Here is a 16,214-nt window from a genome sequence, read left to right as displayed (position 1 = left end):
AAAGTAAATACAGTTGACTATTTTTATTATATGATGATTTTTTTATGATCTCTTTGTTTTGGGGGGGTGGGTTTGCTTTTTTAATTTTGAGGGCAATACAGAGTCACAGGGAGGTGATGGCAGAGAGATTAGGGATGAAAAGAAATGCAGGTCCTGACTTGTACTCGAACTGCAGACAGACATTAATTATGGCCAGCCTTCTGACACTTGACAGTGAGTATAGTTAACTGGACAGCGATGGATAAGAGAACAAAAAGTGCCTTGCTTGCTTTCTTTCTATGTTTTTTAAGGGGGAAGGATTGCAACATTCCAAGCAGAAGAGAAGAAGAATTGTTGGAAGGGCGGGCTGATGAATGAATGGAAAGTACGATAGACGAATGGAAGAAGGCATATGGGTAAAGAGAAATTTGATGGTGGTAAGTGTCTACAGAGGAAGTCACTCAATCTATCTGACTTCTTCTTAGTGACAATTCTTAAATTGTGTTTTTATTTTTATTCCTTAATGGTGAATTGTTAGAGTCAACAAGGCCAAGATTTTGACTGGTTGACCGTAACAAAACACATTTAATATGTTTTTCCCACATATGATTTTATCAGATTATAAAACTATCTTATATCCTTGTCATGTTCAGGTCTTGGCCGTCAGTTCCACTGAAAATTCCAACCCTAGATTCTCCCCCTGGATAATTTGTTTCATTGTGGAAATTCCAAGCCGTTTTCTCCTGTGAAGCAGTTTGACGATAGTTTTGCTTCAGGGGGCCAGTGCACCTCATTTCCACTGACACAGGGCTAGGGCCAGTGCCTAATCTTGAACCGGTTTGTGAATTTCCACCTAATAAGTACTGGTTCTAGGCTGGAAAAATTGGCTCTGAACCGGACCCACAAAACTGCTGGTCTCAAAGCGGGGAAGCTCTGACATTACATTACATTACATTACAGTCATTTAGCAGACGCTTTTATCCAAAGCGACTTACAATAAGTGTATTCAACATAGGTAGGGAACGAAAACTACTAATCACCAGAAGTTTTAAGTGCATTTCCTGCAAAAACAAGCAACCAAGAGTATACCTAGCGCTAAGGTAAAAGTGCAATATATCAGCTACCTACTTTCTTAAACAGATGAGACAAAAATGGCAAAATCAAATGAGCACGAGCTAAAACAAATAAGTGTATCGACTAAACAAGATCCAATAAAACAATACAAAAATAAAACAAGAGTTCGTACAACTAGTTATCAACAAGTAGGCCAGGCAAAGAGGAAGGGTAGTGTTTCCTGAAGAGGTGGGTTTTCAGCCTGCGGCATCAAGGCTGTTTCGTTTATTCTTGAAACAATACTAGACGTCTGTAAGCTGCCATTCTTTAGCAAACCAGCTACATTTAGCAAACATAGCAGCATATGTGTATGATGCAAGTTATGTTGTGCGCTACTGCACTGTAGGCCGTTGCTCAGATCGCAAGTTAGTGGAAAGGCAGGCTCCCAGCACTGGCCGGACACCTGCACTGGCACCCACCCAATATCAGTAGAAATGAACTATCATTGATTAAGGGTTGTTTCTGTCACAACTTGACTTGAAATGGAAATTACATATCAGTTGAACATGACCTCCTCGGGCATATCACACTCACAGCACACACATACACACACCGAATATACATGCATGGACGGACATTGGCCCATAGTCTAGAAGGAGGAAATAGTTTCCCATGTAACCAAATTACTTTTTTGACTGTTATTTTAGGATCCTAATGGTGTCTAGTTATGATTTATTCTTGTTGCCCATGACAACTAATATCCCATGGGGTTCGTATGGCGGCCATCTTTAATTGATGTACACAGCAGTGGTTTTCAAAACAACATACAGAGACAAATTAACCAACTTTTTCAGATTTTAAAAATACAAAGATGGCCTCCAAACGAAACCCCATGGGTCATTAGTTGACCTGGGCAACAAGACGAAATCATTAGGGTCCTAATAAAAACCTCTGGTGGCGCAGTGGTAATTTGCCTGCCCACCACCACGGAGGTTGTGGGTTTGAATCCACGTGGTGCATCCGGCTTTGTCGAGCGTCTACACGAACACAATTGGCCCATGTTCGGGGGCGGAGAGAGTGATAATTGTCACTGCCAGCAGGGAGCTTTGGGCGTCCTCCCGGTGGGGGCTCCTCACTGGTCAGTCAGTAGAAAACAACAGCAGTGACAACACATATGTGGGGAGGAATCAATTGGCTTAATGACTAAATTAGGGAGAAAAAAGGAAACTGGGAAGAAATGGGAACCTGTTTCCCCTACCAGACTACAAACACGTATAATAATTGATATGCAAATGTTGACATGGCATGTGAAGTATGACACCGCCACACAGGTCTGTATTCTTATTGTCAGGTGAAAACCTTGTGTATCCCCATTTTTGATAATTTCTTGATTTTGTACTTTAACATAAATAAATAATACATAAATAATATAAATACACTTGGAGTATGTTTTGAATACACTCAAATACGAAAAGCAATATTCTGTGTACAGTTATCAAAATTGCCCATCTGTGCATGTATATGCTCGCTGTTTTCAGTACTCTATAATCACCTGTAGGCTCATGACACCCTTTCAAAATACACATGATTTGTACACACACACACACACACACACACACACACACACACACACACACACACACACACACACACACACACACACACACACACACACACACACACACACACACACAGTATAATAATTATAGTTTCTCTTGAAAAAAAAAAGCCTGATCTGTTGCACACAATATAATTTATCTTAAAAAGAGCCTGATTTGTTCACCGATGGAGATGGACCTAAAATAAATGACCCAGAAAGTTTGGTGAAGTTATAGCCTAGAATTGCTATGGTATGTCTAAATATAGACACGTGAATTTGGATTGAAATTATTGAAGTTATGTATTGTCATTCTCTTTGGCTTAAATGCATTATGAACTAAGAAAATGGGGCTTGCATAAAGGTTGTTTTCAGAGTGGGTGTGATGTCCCAAACACCTGCTTTGTGTCAACTCTACACCGAAGTGTATACATACATATAAGTATGGTTGTAGTAGAGTTTATAACACTTTACCACATACCGCCCACCACTGACAAATGGAAACTAGAAAGGTGCAATTTTGGACAATCTGTAGGAGGAAGAGCAAAAACTGAGTTTTGAAGAAAATTCAAAATGGCCAAATCAAGGGATCAGATGTTTAGCTGCATATTCATATTCTGATACTTGAGACACTCACACATTCTGCTCAAGGCTTGGCATATGTTTCATTCATTTAGCTGATGTTCTTATGCACACGTAATTACATGTAAGAATAGAATAACCCCCAACTCCTTAATGTAAATTATGCCCAGATAATGTAGTGACAGTTGCCGTATGGCTGCAAGAACTTGGAAGAGGTGTAGAAGGAGGTTTTATGACACTTTTGATGACAGCCTCCTTGTTGTGTCTTCAGTCTCCTCAATAGCCTCAGGCCAACTCAGGCAAATCCAATCCTCTTGCTATTGTTTTCAGAAGAACTGACACCTCAGTGGCAATTTCAGCCATGTGGCCTGCTGTAGCTTCCATCAGCACAGCAGGTTCTTCTTTTCCTAGTATTCTATCTTTTTCACTTTCTAACAGCAAATGATGGGAGTTTGTATGAGGAAAAGGAATTCCACTTTTTTAACACCTGTAAACCTGTGAACAGCTTTCACTGTGTATGTTTAGTTTAGTTTGACACAGAGTTTTGAGTCTTTCTTCCTTGTCTTCCCACAGTGGCGGTGGGCTTTTGAGGGTGAGCATCAGTCAGGAGAGGTTGGTCAGTGTTGAGTTTGGTTCAGTGTCCTCTGGCACTAGAGCTTGTCATTCCTCCTGGGGAGCCACTGTGTCATTGCCTTTATTATCAGCTGGCAGAGATTGATTATTCACAGTTTCAACCGTATTCTCTTGCAAACACTTCAGCTTGCTAAACAGAAGCATGTTTGGCATTTCTTCCTCTCATGGGCCTGGTTGTTAACATCGTTTCATAGACTCTTTGCTTCTTGCACTTATGACAGTGTTTTATTCCCCTCTTCTCCTTACTTTATATACAGTAAAGACACACAAGCAAAGCTTTGTTATACTGTATGAGCAATTCACAGCTTTATTCTTTATACTGTTCCACCGTTTTACAGATTTCTATGATAATGATGTATATACAATCTGTAAGAAAATTTGTAAATGAAATAACATAATTATATAAAAGTGATTACCTGAACTTGTTAATGTTATGAGTCACATGATGAGGACACCATCAGAGTATTTGCCTCTGGTGTATGATCAAACAAATTAACACTTAAAACTACTATCATCCCTTCTGATTCCAATACAAATATAATCATGACATACAGTATACGGTTTCCAAAATACTGCATAATAAAAACATTGCTATAATATTGAGCTGAGATGTTTCATAGGTTAGTAGTGCAAAGCTTTGTATAAGATATACTTCATCTCTATTAGACAACTCCTCAGCACCTTCAAATCATCATCAGTGATTCATTGTGATAAACTCCTAGTCAATATATGGGGCCATATGTATGAAGGTTTTGCGCCCTCCACACTAAATGGATGCATAGATATTATTAGTCATTTTAAGAAATGTATCAGCCCATTTCTTCATAAACGTATCATTTTGATTTCATGCAAATATGATGGGCAATAAAGTAGCTCATTCTTATCTAATATTGAGAGCAATACACCAATTTAAAATGCACAATTATTTTGCTATGACATTTTGTTAGACTCAAAACACAGACTATTATAATTGTTACATAATCTCACATTGCGACTCTGTTGCCAAAACACTCTCACACAGCCTGAAAATGTGTGTACACCACCTGCAGAACATGTGGAGAGGTATGCACTTTCTCACGTCAAGTTTCCTTTTCAGCATATTTTTTTGTGCGCAAAGACTGCACACACCATTGATACATATGGCCCCAATTACAATTACATACATTTGTTCCTAATTCATGGTGTTCTTAAGGTAAGAGGCAAAGCTACCGTTTTAATATCCTGAGATATAATTCATACTTCTTGGCACAGACCAAACGGATCTCAAACTAAGTTAAGATCTGTTTCGTCTTCAGAATGCAATGTGTAATACTTGATCCTGATTTGGGGGGGAAGAAATGGGGAAAAAAAGAGGGGGGAGGGCATTTTTGTAACTACTTCTTCGTATGACATATAGAAATAAATGCTGATCTACAAGCCCACAACACGACACAATGCGAGGCATTATGAGCTTGTAGATCTGTTATTAATTCTGATTGTTGCTAAAAATAGGGATGCTAGGTTAATGCGGTCAATTGTGATATTACCAAACATAAATATCAAACATATCAGACAGTCGACATTTCCCAAAAGGAAATGCACATTGAATTCAGTCTGATCAGAAGCAGGGCTCAAACATATCCCCACCAGTGATACAAATAAATGACCAGAGGGGGGTATCTAAGGCATCCCCCATCCTTTCCAGTAAACCGAGCCCAGGTAATATTCTACAGTACCTCCAATCTGGACCTCACACTGCTCTCGGATGTTGAAAACCCGTAAAACTGACTCCTCATTCATTCTAAACTGGTTATTTGTTTTCATGCCTTTATATGTTATAGTCATACATTGACAATTGTAAATCCTATAAAATTGTCAATCCATGATAATGTACAAATTCACTTCATTTATAATGCCCACTGTTGTTGGACAATATACGTAATGGTGTCAGTAAACAGACTATTGCAAACGCTTAACACTAAAGAAAAAAGGGACAGAAGATTTTTAAAAAAAGAAGAAAAAAAAGGGGGAGTAACCAAAACGTGTCTAAAATATAGAATTTAGGTAAATACATTTTCAGGTCCCAAAATATATTTTCAAGTACATTTCAAATGCTCTGGAATGGTCCAGCCTCCCTGGACATTCAAATGCTGTCAGCTACATTACTAAAGGGATCCAGCATTAAAGGGAGTTACATTACTTCCTTTAATACTTCCTATACTTCCTACTTCCTATTCTGTATTGGTGAATCTCTGAGCACCATCATCGAGACACTAAGAAACCAACCAGCCCAACTGTTAATAAGATAGGCTAGACTGTACCATGTCCATGAGGTTCGATTCCAATTCCTTATTAAAACTCAATGAAACACTGAAACGCCCCTCCTTTGTTGTTCAAATTCAACAATGTCAAGTATGGGGTTATAATATCGAAAAGGTTAAATTAGTGTTTGACCTAAATTCATCCACTGCCAGACTTATTGCTGGCCGCGTTTGCCCACTGCCAGAGATTTTTCATTGAAAAAAAAAAAGTACTCAGGAGCTGAGATACAGAATTTTTAAGCTTTAAGTTAACAAGGAAGTGGATGGGAGTCTTTTCCTTCGAAAAATCATATCTCCTTGGTCTTTGGGTAAAAAAAAAAAAAAAAAAAAAAAAGTTTTTGAAAAATTAATAATTACGTTTTTTACGTCTGTGGCAGGGTTGGTAAACGGGAATAATTACGTTTATTACGTCAGTGGCAGTGGATGAGTTAAAAACTATTTAAGGAGAAGGCAGACAAGGAGCAGAAATATCTGGCTTCAGACACCAGAGCCTTAACTACTTCACACCATCTTCAGGGGCAGTGCTCCTCCTTTCCCACCCCACCTCACCTCTGTGCGTCAAGTGTCCGGGGGAAATACACAGGAACGCCCGGATCAACAAGTGCCTGGCGTCCGCGGATGATGTCAGCCGCCTTCTCCGCCATCATGACAGTGGGCGCGTTCAGATTGCCACTGACGACGCTGGGCATGATGGAGGCGTCGACCACTCGCAGGTGCTCCAGGCCCAGGACGCGCGCGTCTGAGTCCACGACCGCCATGGGGTCAGAGGGCGAGCCCATCTTGCAGGTACAGGATGGGTGGTAGGCGCTGTCAGCCTTCCGTCTTACAAAGGCATCAATTTCGGCATCTGATTGGACCGCAGGGCCTGGCTGGACCTCAGGGCCACGGAATGGGTCAAAGGCCTTTTGGGCAAAGATCTCCCTGGAGAGCTTCACAGACTCCCTGAACTCCCACACATCAATGTCTGAGGAGAGGAGAGGAGAGGAGAGATCTTAAACTGCACCCATCTGTACGCCTGCTGGCCTGGAATTAAATCCATTCCAAGCCTCTGTGGCAGCAGTGTATAGTTAAAGTGATGTTATAACACAGAGTCTCCTGAGACAGACTGCTGGCTCACAAAACTTTCAAATACTTCCATCTAACAGTCTGTATGCCAGAAGCGTTGAAAATCCGCAGAAAATATAACGGATGTGAAATAAGTAAGTCTACTTATGACCATCGAAGTGAAATTCATATGTTGTCCAGCTGAATGTGGGCAGCGCAGGATGTGCAGCACACGGAAATCAGTTGTAGTCCGTTTGAGTGCATGCGGTTGCTAGTCACACTCTCACGAGTGCTCACTAAGAAAACTACAACTAATGACAGCCAAGCTGGGTCAACCACACATGTCGTTGCTATTGGATGAAGCCCATTCAAAGTTCACCAAAGTTGAACTCTACACTAAACAGAAAATGCTAATTTGCTTTGCATGGGAAGTGAATATTTTATGCACCAAGTTAAAGGGAGGCTATTTAATATGGGCATGTACAGGTATGACCATATCCTCAATGCATGCACAGCTGTCACAAATCACACCAATTAGTTGCCTAGTGATTTCAGGACAGGCGCTTACTTGTAATCATGTGTGCTTTCTCTTTCAGTGAGGCTGGGTTCAGAGATACTATAGTTATAGTATACTTGCAACAAGCACCAAAAAATAAGTTTGTGTTTGATTATCTGACCACTGACATGACTGTATTTACATTGACAACCATGGAGTTCCTCAGGTCCCTGGAGTCAATAATTCCCCAGAATCATCCATTCAAGTGTATTGAGTCTGTTTGCCTGTGCCATGTCTATGTTGTATTCATCTCAGAGTAGATCTTACCTGAGGAGAGGTAGTTTGGCTGTAGAATGGGGTGATCTAGAGGGTTGGCACTCTTCAGCTTCATCCATCCAATGCTGGTGCTCCTCATTGGTCCAACGTGAACCTACAGTATGGCAAAACCATCTATCATTTGATCACCATAACCTCAAAGATTAATGATATCTCATAAGCCCAAGATAAGCATACAGCCATCAAAATCTAGGGCTGGGCGACACATTGTAGTGTCCCAGGGTGTGCCAGTTATTGTTTTATTGTTGTGTGTGTGTGTGTGTGTGTGTGTGTGTGTGTGTGTGTGTGTGTGTGTGTGATAGCCAGCTATTCAGGTTAGCACACATGCATGAATACACAGACACAAACACAGTCCCCCAAAGCAAAGCAAAGTTTGTTGTTTACCCAGGGTGTCGGACTAAGCACGAAGCTTGTTTCCAGCCGGACCCTGCATGGAAGCCTTGCTCAAGGGCTATTCAGCGGTGATTCATGATTGATGTGATGAATTGGGGAATCGAACTAGGGACCTTCCGGTATCAAGGCTGCCCCTCTAACCACTAGGCCACCGCTGCCACTCCGCTGCCCACAGATGAACCCTTTGTAATAAATAACACCAAAGATTGCTTGTTCTTTGAAATATTCACCTCTGACCAATATTTCAAAGAACAAGCTATCTGGGGTGTTCTGTTTATTATTTCTACGATGTTAGAATTTTGTTCTATGTGACCTTTACTCCAACATAAAATTATTTTCTATTTTTCCCCCTTTTGCTGTACTTTTGCATGTGAGCTTGTTTTTTTTCCTCTACACCTCTTGGACCTCACAATGACAAATTTGCAACCACCCATACTCAAAACCACTACATAAACGTTCCTTCAATTTACTATGTATATTGTACTGAAGGTAGTTAGCAGAAGCTCTTATCCAGAGAACAACAACAAAGTTGGCAAGTCCTACGATACCATCTAAATGGAAGAAAAACAAATTCTTGCCATTAACAAGTTCCCTGTGCTATTTAACCCTAACCTTTTAATTTACACAATGTGGCTTGAGCCACATTTGCAGCTAGTGTGAGCGCATTACACATGGACATACATATACACAGACAAAAACAAAACCCACACACACATACTTGGTAGGCTTCTATCTTGGAGGCGACGCGTCCATGGTCGATAACTTGTGAGGGCAGGAAGTGGAACTGGATGTCAGGGTGCGTGACTCCAGGTCGACTCCGAATGAAACCCCCACTCTCCAAGTGGGCTGTCGCCCCATAACCTAGGAGACGATAATCAGAGTTTTATTTTCCAAACAGTATAATAGGAGATCACAATAAGATGAGTGTGCGCACATCCATGCACGTGCACACATAGACATGAAAGGGGGCTTGAGCCCCTGCCCTTTTACCCGTCGCTAAAAAAAGTGCCCTCTCCAGACTGGAAAAAGAGAAAAAAAAAGAAGAAAAATTCAACTGCCCCTAGCAGCCTAACGGTAAGGCCGACGGAAATGCCAGTGGATGTGTTGGATGCAGCTCAAAGTGAGTTTGTCTCCGTACGACCTTCCTTGCCCGTGTTATTAAAGAAAAACGGGCGACAATGGCCAAAGATGGGCGATCGAAAATCGGCGAAAGTGGACGTTTTCAAGATTTTTGGCCATTATCTCTGGAACGGAATGTCCAATCTGCTCAGTTCAAAGCTTGTTGGGTGCGTGACTTTGAGTCCATTAAGCACGCAGTGATACCTTTTCGGGTTTTTGGGCCTAAAAGTATGGTAATTGTCCGTGAAACAAAATCCAAAAAGTGCCCTTTTGAAATTCCAGCCCCTGCCTCTCCAAATCCTTCTGCACGTCCCTGCGCACATCACACATTGTGTACATATGGGTGTCTGTGTGAGCCTTACCAGTAAACACAGAAAGCCACTCCAGGCCTATCTTCACCATGTGAAAGGGTTTCTGAGCCTTATAGAGGGTGATAGGCTGAGTACACTGCTGTTGAACGTACAACTCCAGATGGTCTTGAAGGTTACTGCCGACACCTGGGAGATAACAGAGAAAGAGAAGACACAAAGACACAGCAAGAAAAGACAATATAAAGAGACGCACATCAGACAGCGTTGGTTGATTGTGTACAAATCACATGCATTATTTTCTATCTATTGTCTGATTTGCATTATTGGTCATTTAAAAGCTTTTAAAGACAGACAGACAGACAGACAGACAGACAGACACCTGGTAGGTGCTGGACCACAGGGATGCCTAGTGTAGTGAGGTCATCAGCGTTGCCCACCCCAGACAGCATGAGCAGCTGAGGAGAGTTGATGGCTCCACCGCTCAGAATCACCTCCTTCTCTGCAAACACCTGGTGACAGAGAGGAAATACAATGGATTTATGAATGAATGAGTGAATGAGTGAATGAGTGAATGAACGAATGAATGAATGAATGAGTGAGTGAGTGAGTAATTCTTTCCTTCTACACTTTTCTCCTCCTACACCAAATCTCTTCAACAAAACTAGCTGTTCTACAAGCTTCCAAGGCGTTTCGAGCTTGTAGATCAGCTATTTTCACATATTATGACATGCCCAGAATAGGGATGCTAAGGTTCATGTGGTCAAAAAACATATTAGAAAAAAGGTTGGCAATTTTTCATAACATCATTATTTAACTTAGCTGATAAAAAGTATTCTGGTGCATTGTCTACATTACCACTGAAGCTCCAAGTACGGTATGCCCACATTGGTATTTTTTCTGATGGTTCCTCAAGCAGTTCCTTCCTCCCTACCTTCTTCTTCTGCCCGTTCTGACTGTACTCCACACCGACCGCCCGGTTGCCTTCAAACAGGATCCTGGTGGTCAAACAGTGAACCTCAGTCTTCAGGTTGGGCCGACCCAGAACTGGCCTCAGGTAGGCACTGGCTGTGCTCCACCTCTTCCCTGAGGAGGTTTTTGTATTGATCACATTATATATCACATATAAATATAAATTATCATCCAGGCATCTGTCGTTGCAAACATAAAATAGCATTTGATCAACACTTTAATTTAATAAATAGATTAACATTACACATTTACTGTCAATAAGTAACTATCCCTGTGAAAGAAATGGTAGTTGCTGGGATTCCCTGACAGTGTGCATTGGGAGGTGGAAACATGGTGGCTTTGCCATTGAGTGTACCATTGAAATACAGTTTTCTGCTCTGTGTTTTGGTTTACTTGCACCTGGATAAACTCCAGTGTCTCTTCAGCTGTGAATTTTACCAAAAGTTCCACATGTTTGGCATTTTCCCCCACCCAGGGAAAATAAAGGCTATTCATGTGATCTATATACTATAGGGTCGCGGGAAGGTGCCGTTGGAGTCGCGCATTGGCAACCAAATGGGGTCGCCAAAAAAAAAAATCAATTTTCAAAAGAAATGGCCCAGTTTGGCGGTCACCACTTTCACTGTTGTTCCTCTTGCTGTGTTACAGTGTTACTGAAGGTTGGTATGTGTTTGTTTGCTCCCACCACCACCCCAGCACCACCAGTGGGCTCTGATATCCCTAAAGGCCCTGACACTTAGAAGGTATTAGATACTCGTGTCAGGAAATGCACCCTTTGTTGTTAACAGCTGTAGACACACTGGAGGCGGCAAGTGGACTCGTCAAAACCTGTTGACGCCTCTTTCAGAGCGCAATTCTGTTTGCTTCAATTCAGGATTGATTGGACGGTATTATTGTAAGTTTCATGGCATTCCTCCAGTATACTGATGGTGTTTCCTGTACCTTTATAGATGGTCATGTCCATCCAGCCCAGGCCCTCCTGCTGGCAGCCGTTCATGTCATCAGTGAAGGGGTATCCTGCCTGCTGGCCTGCTTCTATAAAAGTCCTGTGGAGAGGATGGTTGGTCTTCCCTCTGGACACGTGGAGAGGCCCACTGCCTCCTCGGTACCTGTGGAGCAAAGGGAAGACATCGGGATATACAGCCATCGATTCAACCCCGGAGCCGTGGTTCCCAACCTTGGTCCTTTCCATTCTACCAAGACATTAATTGTATTCATTCACCTAGTGTCCTTGTAATACCTGTCTAATCAGGGACTAGTTAAGCCTAGAACTAGGAGGATGGAGAACCACCAGCATCAGTGCCAACCGAGTACCCCAAGCTTTATTGTATATAATAATATATAAACCACTAGCAGGGTGGCCTGTGCCCTGAAAGTAACATACCTGTCTTCTCCCAGTTCGTGACACTGAGCCTTCCTAAAGTACGGGAGGCAGTGCTCATAATCCCAGCCCTCGGCTCCCTCCCTCTGCCAGCGGTTGTAGTCTTCAGCATGACCTCGGATGTACACCATGGCGTTGAGCGAAGAGGAGCCGCCCCAGACACGGCCCCTCGGCCAGTACATGACCCGGTTGTCCATGTGCGCTTGAGGTAAGGTGTGGTAGTACCAGTTGTACCTGAAATAGCAATGGAATGATCATAATTTGTATTGTATTTGCATAATATTAAACAGATATTAATGAGAGAGATCACACAATTAGAATGATCAATATGTTTTTGTACATGATGTTTAACCAATGTTCCTGTAGTGTCTGTATCATTGGCATTTTAATGTAGCTTAGATTTGGACTGACGAGTGTCAGTTGTTGTTTGTATGTTGTTTTATGTTGTGATGTTTTATGTGGACCCCAGGAAGACTAGCGACCGCGGCAGCGGAAGCTAATGGGGATCCGAATAAAGAATAAAGAATAATTTTACCCCAGTTGTAAGTTATTATGTAAATTTAGATAGATAGGTGAATGTGAGACAGTGAGTGGTTATGCCTTTGATTCCAAACCAAAATATTGCCTAAATAAACGTCTAAACAGGAGTCCACCTTCAACCATGTGACTTTAACCGTCTGTTAATTTAAAACAAAAATGAAGTTTCAAAAGTAATGAAATCAACGGCATACTTTTCATCACAGAGGTTATAGGTCAAGGCGGCCGGCATGTGGATCTTCCATGACAGTCGCACACTGCCCAGAAACATGTCCTTTGGCCCCGCCTCCAACAGCAGCACTGACTCATGGGCATCCTCTGTGAGACGATTGGCCAGGACACACCCCGCTGACCCCGCTCCCACAATGATGTAGCTGTAGGAGGGAGTTTTCAGATTGGCTGCGGGTGATGCTGAAGCATTCTGATTGGTTGCTGTGGTACCGATGGATCTAGAGAAGGTGGTCGAGGATAGGGAGGAAGCATTGGAGGACAAAGAGGAGAAATGGCCCAACTGTCCTGTCTGAAGGGTGGAGTGAGACCCAGGTGAAAGGGCTTGCAGACGCCTGCCTTCATCTCCTGTCCGCCTCCAAGATCTGATCACACCCAGTCGGGCTCCAGTTCTGCCCAGTGTGGTCCAAGTCAGCATCCTGGTTCTACATTCACTGGTCACCGATTAGGAAACTATGGATGGAATTAAGAGAATACATACTTATACACGTCCCAAAATAATAGCATATTAAGCATAAATAATGTCAAGAATATCAATTACAGGTTTGAGTATTACACCTTCAAAATTGCTGAATCCAAGACAAATACTAAGGGATAACACACCTGAGTGAACTAAAAGCCTTAAAGCATGCAAATAATAATAATAAATTTGAAGAAGTGATTTTTGTTTTGTAAGCGTAAGAGCTCTATGCTCCTAATCATTTTCTAAAGAGTGTTCAGTAACTGGGGTTTCTCCAGCTCTAAGTGAACAGAAAATACATTTTCAGGTCTGGATACCAATTTCAACCAATCAGGAGAGAAAACTCATGCAGAAGAGAAAGCGTAGGTGATGGGGAAAAAAGAGCAGACAAAATTGGCACACACACTGATAAATGGGTTCTCTAAAAACTATAGCAATGATTATTATCAAAATATAAATATTTTTGTTTTAACCAAACAATATCATTTAGCCTATCCCAATCTGATCGCAAACATCAATTTGCCTCTGAACCACTGCTAATAAAGCTGGTCTTCCCTGCCACTCAGAAAACACTTGTATAATAATCCTCCTCTTGTGAAAGCCTATACAATCTGTAAAAGAAAGAAGAACTACCCCAAATACTTTTAAAATGCTGACTAAATTGTTTGGCATGAAATACAAAATACAAAAGCCCTGTGTGTGTGTGTGTGTGTGTGTGTGTGTGTGTGTGTGTGTGTGTGTGTGTGTGTGTGTGTGTGTGTGTGTGTGTGTGTGTGTGTGTGTGTGTGTGTGTGTGTGTGTGTGTGTGTGTGTGTGTGTGTGCGTGAGAGAGATGTGTATGAGCATTGCAGTAAACAGTGGGCAATAAAGTCTGGCAATAAAGTCTGTGTAAGGCAATAGACAAAACAGGCAGACCAAAGATTTAGGTGAAAGGCAAAGGCCTATGAGAGTTGTATCAGTGCCCCATGGACTATGTCATGGACCCAACATAGTTTGGTCATTTCGTTAGCCTACATTTGGCAAGGCAAAGCAAGTTTACTTGTATAGCACATTTCTTTCAGCAACAAGGCAATACAAAGTGCTTTGTACATTCTCAGGGTTACAAATAGATAAATTAACACTGTGCACTAAGCCCATGTAGTCTTGCTCAGCATATGCACGTTTCATTTTCAGGCAGTGGTGTAAAGTAACTAGGTACATTTACTCAAGTAGCTGTACTTAAGTACAATTTTGAGGTACTTTACTGGAGTACTTTTACTTCTACTCCACTAGCCTACATCTCAGAGGCAAATATTATACTTTTACTCCACTACAATTCTTTGACCACTTTAGTAACTAGTTACTTTATAGATTTTGATTATTATTACAAAACATACATTAAACACTTCAGCTCTGTATGCATTTCGGCATTTCTACTGCTTTAGGGCCGTGAATTGATTATCAAATAAATCAAGTTCTCCAAAGATAATACATGTTATGCGTAAGTAGGTTACTAGGCCTATAGGCCTATAGCCTAAGTTTCATGAATAGAACCGTTTATCTCACGAGACACGAGCGCAGCCGCGGTCGAGTTACATTTCACGGCTCTCCTACAGTATGGCTGTTTACATTGCAGATCAACAAAGCCTCGGGTTTCAAGAAAGATTAGCCTACAAGATGGAAATCCATCATGCAAATTAGATGCCTGGTCCAAAATTCATCTTTACGTCCATGTTATAGGCTATTGACTATTTATACTACTGCTGTTATATGGACATGATCGGTTAAAGAGGAGGAAAAGTTATACGCACCGCTTTGCTTTCATAGAGATACTCCTGTGAGTGTGACTGACTGTACGGAGTTTAGGAGGAGGCGCGGTTACAGTCAGTGGGCGGAGTGTTGTTGTGTCGTATGCCTTGATGATAGGCTATGTAAGGTAACGGTTCACTGGAGGTGCTGAGAATAAAACGGTCACATCACATCTACCCCACAAATCCAGCGGTGTAAAGTAACTAAGTACATTTAATCAAGTACTGTACTTAAGTACAATTTTGAGGCGTTTTGTCTTTACTAGTATTTCCAATTTTCAGTACTTACTTCTACTTCTACTTGTACTTCTACTCCACTACATCTTAGAGGCAAATATTGTACTTTTACTCCACTACAATCATTTGAAAACTTTACTTACTAGTTACTTTGTAGATTTTGTTGAGCTCCTTCTACACCAGTGTATTTTTTATGAGTTTGTACACTGTGTAAAAGATTGAGGTTTCCAGAGTCTTCACACCCATAGGGTTTCAGGAATATGGGGGGGGGGGGGCTTATATGAGCAGAGAAGGGGGAATAGGCCATGGAGAAAGAATAGACAGAACTGTGATAAAAATGAAAAGCCTGAGTCTCACACACAAAAAGAGAAAACAGCTCTCACAGCTGTTTTGTTGGAGGCAGTGCAGAGACTCCTCATCTGGAGGCTGAATGCCCCAACATCATAAGATGTTGCCTACAATCTCCCCAGCTCTCTCTGTCTCTGACTGGCTCTGTATTCTCTAGAAATTACCTTAACTGGTTCCTCTTTGCTTACAGGTCAACAAGGTCAATTGATATAGGGATAATAGGACCATGAAATGTGTACACACATGTACAAATGTTAGATTTGGGTGCACTCTCAGACTAACAAATTAACACTGAGGAGGATTATACTGTAGCACACACGATACCACCGTACAACATTATACATGATAAAACTGTACGGTGCAAACAAGGTGACTTCCTGAAAGCATTTTGTAACCATACCAACTTGGTGTTGACTCATATCCA

General features: G+C 41.6%; 1 protein-coding gene across 1 annotated transcript; it reads right to left on the bottom strand.

Moving 5' to 3' along the window:
* Positions 1–6,468: 6,468 nt before the first annotated feature.
* Positions 6,469–15,233, bottom strand: chdh (choline dehydrogenase). Its single transcript, XM_084068658.1, has 10 exons — positions 15,209–15,233; positions 12,925–13,411; positions 12,197–12,427; positions 11,755–11,921; positions 10,775–10,926; positions 10,223–10,352; positions 9,895–10,029; positions 9,132–9,274; positions 8,012–8,114; positions 6,469–7,108 (listed from the first exon to the last, which is right to left on the bottom strand). Exons 2-10 carry the CDS (start codon positions 13,374–13,376, stop codon positions 6,690–6,692), a joined length of 1,932 nt encoding a protein of 643 aa, XP_083924784.1. The 5' UTR covers positions 13,377–13,411; positions 15,209–15,233; the 3' UTR covers positions 6,469–6,689.
* Between the last annotated feature and the right edge of the window lie 981 nt (positions 15,234–16,214).

Source organism: Gymnoscopelus microlampas (assembly GCF_963454915.1).
Source record: "Gymnoscopelus microlampas genome assembly, chromosome: 10".
Taxonomy (NCBI): Eukaryota; Metazoa; Chordata; class Actinopteri; order Myctophiformes; family Myctophidae; genus Gymnoscopelus; species Gymnoscopelus microlampas.
This window is presented reverse-complemented; position numbering and strand designations above follow the sequence as displayed.

What these genes read in the sequence shown, in the direction of transcription:
- chdh (XM_084068658.1), bottom strand. Translation starts at nt 13,376, where the DNA reads ATGCTGACTTGGACCACACTGGGCAGAACTGGAGCCCGACTGGGTGTG. An exon ending in CCAAGATAGAAGCCTACCAA is followed by an intron (nt 8,115 to 9,131) that starts GTATGTGTGTGT and finishes GCCATACTGTAG; the next exon opens with GTTCACGTTGGACCAATGAG. An exon ending in GCCAAACTACCTCTCCTCAG is followed by an intron (nt 7,109 to 8,011) that starts GTAAGATCTACT and finishes TCCTCTCCTCAG; the next exon opens with ACATTGATGTGTGGGAGTTC.